The 11,069-nt window shown below is 32.2% G+C and overlaps 1 protein-coding gene across 2 annotated transcripts in view; it reads right to left on the reverse strand.

Annotated features, from left to right (window-relative positions):
• The window catches only part of PTK2_1 (putative serine/threonine protein phosphatase), a 66,854-nt gene extending 56,646 nt beyond the window's left edge, over nucleotides 1–10,208 (reverse strand). The window contains exons 1-7 of one of the 2 annotated variants that reach the window (XM_051210472.1): nucleotides 10,015–10,208; nucleotides 9,726–9,974; nucleotides 9,606–9,685; nucleotides 9,461–9,569; nucleotides 8,888–9,028; nucleotides 2,822–2,899; nucleotides 1,599–1,939 (exon numbers count right to left, since the gene is read on the reverse strand). In XM_051210472.1, coding sequence (XP_051070465.1) covers nucleotides 1,599–1,939; nucleotides 2,822–2,899; nucleotides 8,888–9,028; nucleotides 9,461–9,569; nucleotides 9,606–9,685; nucleotides 9,726–9,974; nucleotides 10,015–10,101 — 1,085 coding nt within the window. In that variant the 5' untranslated portion in view covers nucleotides 10,102–10,208. Of the gene's footprint in view, nucleotides 1–1,598; nucleotides 1,940–2,821; nucleotides 2,900–8,887; nucleotides 9,029–9,460; nucleotides 9,570–9,605; nucleotides 9,975–10,014 lie in introns of both variants that reach the window. The other variant, XM_051210473.1, reaches the window with a different exon arrangement.
• Between the last annotated feature and the right edge of the window lie 861 nt (nucleotides 10,209–11,069).

Raw genomic sequence — 11,069 nt, forward strand, 5'->3', positions numbered from 1 at the left:
AAAAAGTAAATAAAGTGGAAGTTAGAGCTTAAAATCGAATCTCCAGAGAAAATTATGCTCTTATATGCATTATTCATTTACTTAATGAACTGAAGAATGCTGAATATTGCACACTCATCAGCTTCGAATTCATGGACAGATATCCTATCCCAATTACAGTATGAGGATGAGCTTAAAATAACCGTGACGTATCATCAGCCAATACTTTGTCATTCAGAAAATAGCCTCTGTGAATGAATATTTTATGAAAAATAAAACAGTAATAATACAAACCGTAAACAGATTTCGTATAATTAGTGGATCTATCTGAAAACATATAAACTCATTTTTATGGATATAAATTATCTATCTTGACGTACTCATATTAATTTTTGTAAACCCCAGAATGTTCTTGGTTAGGGTTAAAGGATTAGAGATTCGGTTTTTATTATCAACCGACACAAGTCATAATCCAAAAAAATGGTTTATAAGCATATGGATAAGTGAATTTAGCTCTATCTTAAACCTGTTTAATTCGTCTGTGTAGTATATGTGAAGTAATGATAATAAACAAGAACTAACAAAACTATTTATATATCTGTTTATCATAATCATTCGATAATTTCCCTAGTAAACTAATATATAACTATGGAATATATTGTATTATTTATCTAATTACTTTGTTTAAAACAAGATAGAAAGATGTTTCAAAGTTAAAAAGCCGTCAAAATGACATGGTAACAGAAAAATGATGTAAATCAAGGAACAAATAATCTTTTATATTTTAAAAAAAAAAGGAACTCTAACTTATTGACACATCGATTTTTCAGTAAACTCAGATAATTCATCAAATTATTTTAATGGTGACAATAAAAATATGAATCAGAGTGGAACATGATACTCGTGAAAATCATAGCGATTAAACTATAAGTAAATTTAATATTTTGCTCAAAAATCTGGTTCAAACTTTAACAAGGAATTTTTTTCACTTTATATTTCAATCATTGAAATGTTTGATGTCTTATATTAACTCGGTGTTTAACCAGTGTCAAGCAGTTAATTATTTGTGAATGTTCGCATTGTTCCCATTGAAATAATTATTAGACTGCTTGATAAGTTGTTTTGTGAAAATAAGGTAATTACTGACTTATTTATGATCGTAAATAGAAGAAAACCTTATTAAGTTATTTTGTAGTGACAAACTTTGTATTCAGACATACTTAGTCTTGTAATTGGTCACATTTGTAGTAGTATTGACTATTAAATTAAATTATTAACAGAGCTTTAGATTCGTTAGGAATTAGTTACTCTAGCTTCAGTTATCTTCAAGTGTCACTCAACATTAAACGTCTGTCCATGTCTTTATGATGATTGCCATCAAACACTTTGAGAAATGTTACGATAGATTAAGTACTAAAGAAAATCTTGTGTATCAGTTTAACAAACTAAAGATCTGTTATACAGTACTGAATAGGGTCATGAAATCATTTTTAAAAGTTGGTGTGTTTAAATTCACCGAAAGGTTACTCATTTTTCAAGCATACAATAACAAAGATATTTGTGTCAAATTCAAAAATTATTGGTTTTAGTCAAATCAAATTGTTTTTTAACTAACTCACCTAAATGGACAACCATTCGGTAAAAAATCACTACATGTAATTCCTGAATTAATTTGCCATTTTGATTCGTGATTATTTAATGAATTCAGTGTACCATTGGATAAAATATCATCCATTGATTCACCACAATATCCTTCTAATAAATGTACCACAGTATCAGCTTCTTCAGGGGTCGTAAACGTGAAACTAATAAAATCGAATTGACCATTATTATTGTTGTTTGATGCTACTGTTATTGATTGTTCCATGCCAATTTTCACTTGATAACATTCTTTACTTTGAATTTGTACTTTAGTGACAATCACTTGCCGAATACTGGCAAAATAAGCCAAATGTCTTGGCTTATATATGTGTATAACAAGTAAATAGACATTCAAATGAATACAAAGGTCAGTATATGTGCTGAATATATGTAATCATGTAAGGTTAATACAGGTAAATGAGTTGACAACTATATTATTTAAATTATAATTTGCTCTATTCATCCATCTTATAAACCATCTAAGAATTATTCCAACTTCCTTCAAGTCTAAAATAATAACCAAACTATCGACAGAAGAACTATTCCTGTATCTATATTCTAATGAATATAATCGACAGATAATTAAATTCTTAAATTTATCAGCTTTAATCTCCCGCCAACTCTTGAATAAAAGCTTTACAACTATTGAAAGCTGAATGTGTAATGAATTAAATAAGAATCCTGCACTTTATTTTCTGTCGATTTACGAGTTAATTTAACTTGAAGTTAATAGTATAATTTTAATTCTTCCTCAGTAGCGGTGATTATTTAATTCACATGGACAGACAGTATATTATATAAATAGGTGTTGTAGACGGAAAACCTTATTTGTCCTAGGCTTCAGGTGAATTGAGACTCTTCACCAAAGTGTACCTAAAGTCTCGAAGCAACTGATGTTTTGCATAAAATTTGAACCTGATTAACCTACTTTCCCGGTTTGATACCATATTTTAATTTGATCAATAAAGATTTGATCAGCACTAAAGACTAGAAAAACATAACATTGATCATTAGCTACTGATCGACCAAAGTACATTTTTATCAAAGTTAAGTAAACAGAGGAAACTGCCTTTCATGAAGGACTTACATAATTTGTATACTCCTTTTTATCAATGAAAACTTGTCTGCACTTAATGTGCTTGATTAAATTAAACTTTTTTCAATTACTTTGGATTACAATAACGTTTGCAATATCACTAACCTGACGTCCATTTTCAACGACTATAGATATTTGAAAACGTGGTCCAATAATTAGATCCACCGGTATACCCCATCCAGCCTAGAAATGTAAACGTTAACCTTGTATATATAACAAATGACAAAAATATTGAAATAAATAATATCATAGTCTGATAGATTCTAGTCTAAAAGTAATATTTTGGTTACCACAACAACTACAAAAAGATAATCTCGGTTATTGTTAACTTTGGTAAAATTCATAACATATATATCGTCGAATTCAGAGCAAATCATTTACATATCACGACCCTCATAATTTGTCAGCAAACTTAATTTTTAAAAGTTCGCATTTCCCCTTTATTAGTGTTAAGGAATGTAAATGATCAGTCTGTGCTTGTATGTGTACATTCTGAGTGGATTGCCTCATCATTATATTTTAATCATAAGTTTTTATTTAGGCAGAGTAATAATCGTCTGGGCACAGTAATTAACGTGTTAGCGTGTAAAATGAAAGGTGCAAGTTCTGAGTTATTGTACGAATATCGGTCAGCTGATCAATCCAAAATAAAGCCAGATAAATGTCTTGGATTCCACTTCTAGCTGCAGTTTAACTCTATTAAAAATTTATGATAATAAACTTTCTGGAAAATAAAACCCCTGTCCAGTCATAATGAAAGTTAAATACTTTCACTCAGACAGTCTAAAGGTAAACATTATTAGCAAGTTATATGCAGTCATGATAACACCAAATCAAGTTGAATACTAGAAGGTTGTAGTTAATATATAGTTCAAACCATTTCAAACTGAATTATGATTAGGACACACTCTAAAATTGAATAGTAGATTTTTCGTTTCACTGAAACAGTGGGTAGTTTTATGAAATTTAAGACAGTATGTTTTAAAATGGTGGTTACATTTGCAGCACTAGTAAAGTATGATGAAAACAGGTGAAATAAAATATGAAAATTGGATTTCGACGTTAGATGATTGAAGTTAGTCAACATGAAAGCCTTCCTGATCTAGAGCTTGTGGTAGTCGGCATGTTTTATTTAGGTTAACCTACAATCATGACATACGTTACAATTGAATAATCAATCAATGCAGATTTACGGTTTTATAGCGAGTAATAATCAATCATCATTTGCGGTATGTTTCTGAAAAACTGAATTAACATTCGTCTACGCACATATATGTAAATGAGATAAAGAATTTTTCTGACAAGCTGTGTAGTTATATGTAAGCTTATACTAAATAAATTCAGTTTATAATAGGAATTTCGCTTAACCTATATGTTCACGATTGCAAGATGGATAGCACTCGACAAATACATCAACGTACTCACAAATAACACTAGTTTACATTACATATTCTCAAAATGTACTTGGAATAGGAAATAGAATGCGTCAGAATTTGAAATATCTATCAAAAGTATATGCTTGTTGGTGATTATAGGTATTAATCCAGTTTTATTTTTACTATCATACTTGAAAAAAAATTTAATGCGTTGACAGTGTACTACGATGACATCTTCAAAAATGCCTGAACACAATGACTATTGCTTTGATTTCCAATTTATTTCACATTGGTTTGCTGAGTTACTAAGTCTATCTGTTAATCAACAGCCATTCATTTCATATGAAACTGTACATTTTCACTATTATTTCCATATGAGAGAAATGATGAAATTACTTGATATGTAGATTTTATTGTATGGATAAATTTACCCTGTCATTAACTGCATGTTTACTGATAAAATAAAGAGTTTACAAAACTGTATGAGTGAATTGTAATTGAGTGAATGATAGTGTGTGTTATTTGTCTGGCCGAGCATTGGTTGATTAACTTTAGTGGGAACATGAATGCTAATGGCGTTCGTGATATTTCCAGGCCTGTATGTATTTGTCCCGAATTGCCTCTTTTATTTTCAAACCATATTAAAAGATGATTGAAGTAATCCCTTGTATTGTATCACTGTATGACACACTTTCTCAGTCACTAATAGGAAATTCCCAGCGGTATACGGTATGGATTATTATTGTTGGTTTATTTTATATACATTCTATTTCAATAAAATATTTGTTTTATTTGGTATTAATATTTTTATGTAAAATTCAATTAATTCAAGATGTGGCGACGTGCTTGAACATCTGGGCTACTTGTTCCTGTCATCTACATAATTCACTAAGTTATCTGTTTTTGTTTGGTTTAACACATCATCACCTATTCAGTTGAGTTTATGAAAACCTTACGACTTTCTCTGTACAAGTTACAAAAATGTACAATCAGAGACATCGTGGTTGCTGGTAATATGCAGCGAAATGAATGTACATTATCCAAATGTCCATTCCTGAACTGCTAATTTTTAACTCACGATCACTGAATATTTATCGCCAAGACTGACCAACAATTAAGAAACGGAAACTTAATGAAATATTTTGTGCTGAGAATTCTATATTAAACCGAAAATATAATATTGAATAAAGCCGTTAATAATAGTAATAATGTCAAGTCAACTTCCTTAACAATTTGTTTAGTCCTCATTCAGTGATCAGTTTTTATTATATATATATATATATATATATATATATCCAGTGGCTGAACTCAGACTTCACAAGGAACATCAAGATTGTAGGTTCGCACTGCTGAAAAGTTTCGATTGACTCAACACCGCAAAACTCTAATTCACTAAATAACTAACTAACATTCTGAAGCTTGTCTTCATCTTTTACTTCAAAGAAACTTCCATGTTTTCATTTCTACACTACATTTGTCTTAAAACAAAATTTTAATTAACCACAATGCTTGGATAATTTGTCGTTTGGTGAAATCTTTCGGTCATTAAATAGAATCACATTGTGAAATATCAGTTATTTGAAAATTTCAACTATGCGTTTAGTAACTACTGTAAACGCGTTTAACAATATACATTGGCTTAGAATAAACAAATGAATATAAATATTATTTTCAATAGTTAAGATCATGAGTCAATTAAAGCTAGACCACCATGGAAAACCTGGAAGCACTGGACGGCCGTTTCGTCCTCTTTTGAGACTCCTCAGTGGTCTAGTCGTTAGGTGCTCACGCGCGAGACTGATAGGTCCTGAGTTGGAATCTTGTGGGGCGAGATCGTAGATGCGCATCACTGAGGAGTCCCAAATAGGGTGAGAAAGTCGTCCGGTGCTTCCAGGTTTTCCATGGTGGTCTAGCTTCAATTAGGTAGATGTTTTTAAATTATACTATTGTAAGATGATTAAATATAATAAAGCACAAAAATAATTTTAGATTTTCATTTGTTTGTTTAAATACTAGTTACTGTTTAATAGCTTCAATGTTCATATGGACTGATGAATCGGTTAGTAGAAGTGATTAGCTGACAGATTTTTATTTAAGCTTTTGAATCAATTAATTGAAACACCTACAACTAATAAGGATGAAAAAGCAGTAGTATTATGTATGACATTGCAAAAATTGTAGTTTGTTAAATCAAATAAATGCTAGAAAATAAAATTGTCTTTAAAAAGAATAATGCTTTATTTCAACCTGTTTTCTAGCTAAAACAACAGAATAATTACTAGTTATTATTATGTGTGTTGTGATAGGCATATAAGAAAGCCAAAAGATGAGTTGTATTATATTTTAGAGCTCCTCATCAACTATATAGTGATTGAGAAATTTTGAAGGCAGTAGACTGTATATCCTATTTACTCCACATACATTTCGCTTAAAAATTCACGTTGGCACAACCTGTGTAGTAAAAGTTGAGCACAAACTGTATGTAGGATATGAGTATTTCGGTCATACTAATATAAAACGGAAGACAAGCAATAGAAGATTCAGTGAATATATATAACTTCGGTAATACACCTAGTCAGCGAATTATTATATGACATCTTTTATGACCATACAAGAGAGATACATAAGTATATAGGCATGGAAAAGAAAAGTGACACTTGTAAAACTTTCAGTGATTGAGGTTACAGTAAATCCAGAATTTTTCTCGACAATCTGGTTTACGCTTTTTTCAAGAAAATATAATATAAGATCAACGTTAGCGAATATAAGTAAGCCCTACACATATGCGCAAATCCAAACAATATTTATAGGAGAGCAAAGCGTTGGATTTACTTAAAACTCAATCGCTGATATTTTTACATGTATAATTTTTCTCCTTAATGTCTTACATTAGATTGTCGCTCAATTGCCATGAAACTATTTGTTCAAATTTGGACGGAAGTTCCTATAGGTATACAGACATATATGTAATATCATACACATATGCTCAAGTTTGGGAATGAATAGTTGACGAAGAAAAACATGTGCGCGACAGAATAACTGAAAAGATTACAATAGTTTGCATGAAATTCGGAACAAATCACCTAAGCATGTGCTAAGTTGAACTGCTACAGTATAATCTACTGTAAAAGTCATATAATCTCCACAAACATAATTGCCTATGAGTTTGGTTCATAGCTTCGATTCGGTTTGGTGATTTGTTGTCAGTCTTTCTTGGGGCAGAAGGGTCTGTTAGGATTCTTATCAGAGTATCAACTTAACCAACTATTCTAGCACCGAACAAAATATGTTTTCGAATACTCGTATCTAAGTTGATGTCTCGTTTTTAAAGCTAAAAGCATAATAGTATCGTAATTAATCTTCGAAAAAAGCAGCTGCTCTTGTTTCCAAACGTATTCATTTTTCAACGATATCCTAATGGATTTTAATCGGAGCAACAAAAATTGTTAGAGCTGTCACCAACATACATTTTCAACACTCAGAGTCAAATAATCTAGTGTCATGTGCCGAAATCAAGTATTTGTATTCGCTCTAGTTCGGAAAAATCATCACAAAACAATGAATAACTTGTCAGTCAATAAGGCAAATGTAAGGTATGAATAAAGGTTATAATTGAAATAAAGGAGAAAGAAGTGAAGCCACTAGTCGCTTAAAAGTCATCTGAATAAAGTATAATTGTTAAAGGTACTTAGATTTACTTTCTAACAATATTTTTAAAGTTAATTCCAGGTTTCTACATACAATACGTGACCATGTGAGAAATAAAAATGAAGTTTCATTCATGTCGCATGTGATATTACTTAACAAAATGAAAAATAACTCACACATTAAAGCACAAATCTTGACAAACGATTACTTTTTGGTTACCTTTCGAACTAGATTTAACTTTCAGATAGACAGGATGATATCTTAATATCAACATATGGATTTCAATGTTTAACTAAAATGAAGGTTGGAGGTGGTCAACAGGAAACATGGTCGATAGGATTCGATCCGCACATATATGACATTGATCATCACTCAGTGATCAGTCAACTGTAAATACATCTCAGTCCTACAGGAGGTCATTCACGGCCCGGATAGCTTAGTGGTAACGTCTCTGTTTGTGGAACTGGGTGACACGGGATCGAATCCGTCTGGAAGCATTAGTTTCCTCAAGATTATGGGTACACCTTGCTGACGAGCGCCCAGTAGTAAGAAACTTAGGTCCAGGGTTTCCTGTTGGCTATCTTCAACCACCATCTTATATCAACTTAGTGGACTCTATGTCGAGTCATCTAGACCAATGATCACATTGCAACGTGGTCAGTAAAATTCGATCTACACTAAGAAGGACCTGACATACATGACATTGGTCACCACCCAATAGTCAATCAATTGTAAACATGTCTAACTATGAATTTTGGAAAAACGGTGTAGCTACGAGCCTCAAAAACGACTATAAATATAAATAATGTCCAATTTGGACTGATTTTCGAAATTTGATTACAGCTGGTCTTATTCAGACTCAGTTACTTGGAAAGGATTGCATGCATAACGAATTACTGTTTACACCTTTATACGGGATCAAACTTAATAGTCTGTCAGAGATACGTGATCTAGAATCAAAAGTAAGGACGAAAAGTATTTTAAAGTAAATTTTAAAAGCAAAAGCAAGTATATGTTAGCAACCCCAGTTGTTGTTTATTATATGATGGTTTAAATAATAGTTTCAAAACAAAATAACCAAATGTGTTTAATTTTTGCTTGTGACAAATATTAAAAACGTATATCTATAGCCAAATAGCAAACTTACTCCAAGTCGGCATTTAAATGTATCACGATCGAATTGTAGCAAAACAAGATAACGATTCAACAGGTCCAGTGCACAGTCTTCCTCTGAGTAGTGGATTATTTTCGCCAAGTAATTTTGCACGGCTTTTTTAAATGCTTTACCCTAAGTTTTAAAAATGGAATAATTAGTCAGAAAGTAACAAAGCAGTTTTAATGGTCTCTTTAGTCAGTTTTAGTCTTAACAAGACGATCACAGACTATTTCGATTATTTAAGGGCTACCCCGATAAAGTTAATCTACTTTTACAAAAATAAAGGAGCTGAAAATATAATGGAAATACATCGGTAGGAAATTCAAAACCGTTGATCAGTTCACTTGACAAATGCCTTTAAGAATATGAACAGAGCCGCCTGTGCTGTACAGATTCGAGTTCAATGAAATTACTGGTACCTTAAATTCAGTTTCCTATCAACTCATTATACTGAAACAAAACTACCTTTCTTACCAAAAACTTGTATATCAAGCTCAGAATTTGCAAAAATGAAAATGGTGACAAACAGAGGCAAAAGGCCATCAACAATAATCTGTAATCTACCTTCAAATTTTGGAGGACGGATGGTGGAAAAAAAGTAGAAATATCTCGCACCCTTTCCACTGTCTCAATTATTTCTTTAACGGATAATTTTGGCGACGAAACAAAACTCCTAAAGGTACAAATAAAGAAAGGGAGGTAAAATCACCTTATATTAAGGCATCCTATTTCGAGTGCTAACTCAACGTCTTTAACGTTTTGTAATCCAGAATAGTATATATTTCTAGTCTCAAGATCGACTTTAATAAAGGTCACATAAGATATTTACCTGTTGATGTAAATAAAAGAGAGTTGCCCTATCGTTTCTTGCTGCCTCTTCAAACTTTGTTGGAAACAAGTATATTGCAAGCTGAAGATCTCTAATTCCATACATTTTCTTAACCTCGGAGTATGTCAAATGCCTACATAAAACATGGTTACAAGTTATATTTTTATCACAAAGGCCCAATATTCGAAGTCCATAGAGCTGTGGCGAAGCCGACAATGAAATGGATCTCATGGCCACCGAAATTATTTCCTTCAAAATTCCGGTTAGGTTTAGTGAACAAAACATTTACTTGTACGGTGGTCGTGGACGAACACTTCACTGTAGTATAACCCAGTTCTGTTTGTATTTTCACTACGTCAGTGTATTCAAAAATCATTTTCTCCAGTAGAATTTTACTTCTTGGTCATACTAATTAACGAAATATAATGAGCTTCTTGTTTAACCAAGTTCTCACGAAAAGATATAAACTTTTCAAAAATGCAACCAAGTTCAGGTCACTTCACTATCCAATAAATACCTGTCTTCTTTGTGATGCTCTAGTGTTGATTAATTTCTTCGCACTTGATTATCTGTCAACAAAATGCGTTTAAATGTCGTTCTTTTCGTTTAATACGATTAGACTAGTTGTTTAACTCCAGGTATTCGACTCTTGAGGTAAGAGAGTGAGTAGTTAAAGTGTACTTCAGTTATGACATGGTTGGATGCTTGTTGTACTTGCCGTGAAAAATAGAAGCCATAAAAGGGAAATGGTTCACAGTGATTGATGTCTAAAGTCACGACCTCACCAATGATAACAATGAAAATTATAAAGATCAGTTTTATGGGAGGCTGAAGTCTAGAGAGTCGTAGAGAATTGCATAGAGGTATCAATCCTGACAGGAGATCAAAAAATCAGTGACAGATTCTCATTAGGAGTGGTTATCCACTTAAATTCGTCGATAGTGACTTGACACTAAGAGATCACCATGAAAAAGCACTGATAATATAAAAGAAATCCTTATCAATACGGAAATCAAAGGAGATATGGACTTGAAAACCGTAGAGTAAAACGTTCTACTCAGCTAAGCTCCGAATTTTTTTCTCAAGCCGGCCTACCATTCGCGGACATGTTAAGGATGGACTTCTGCTTTGGGCGACATCAATTTGCATCTATGAATTTATTTGCTCGTGTTGAGCAGGTTAAATCCGCCGCATTAAGCGATCACTTATCAAAAGCAACTCAGAACACTACCTGGCATAGCCTTTAAAAAGAGAATGCAGAACAATTACTAGTTCAATACAAAAGCACTTAATGAACTATGGACACATCTCTCCATAGGAGTCTTGTTTCAAGTAATCTACGCA

This window comes from Schistosoma haematobium, chromosome ZW (assembly GCF_000699445.3).
Source record: "Schistosoma haematobium chromosome ZW, whole genome shotgun sequence".
NCBI classification, from domain to species: Eukaryota; Metazoa; Platyhelminthes; class Trematoda; order Strigeidida; family Schistosomatidae; genus Schistosoma; species Schistosoma haematobium.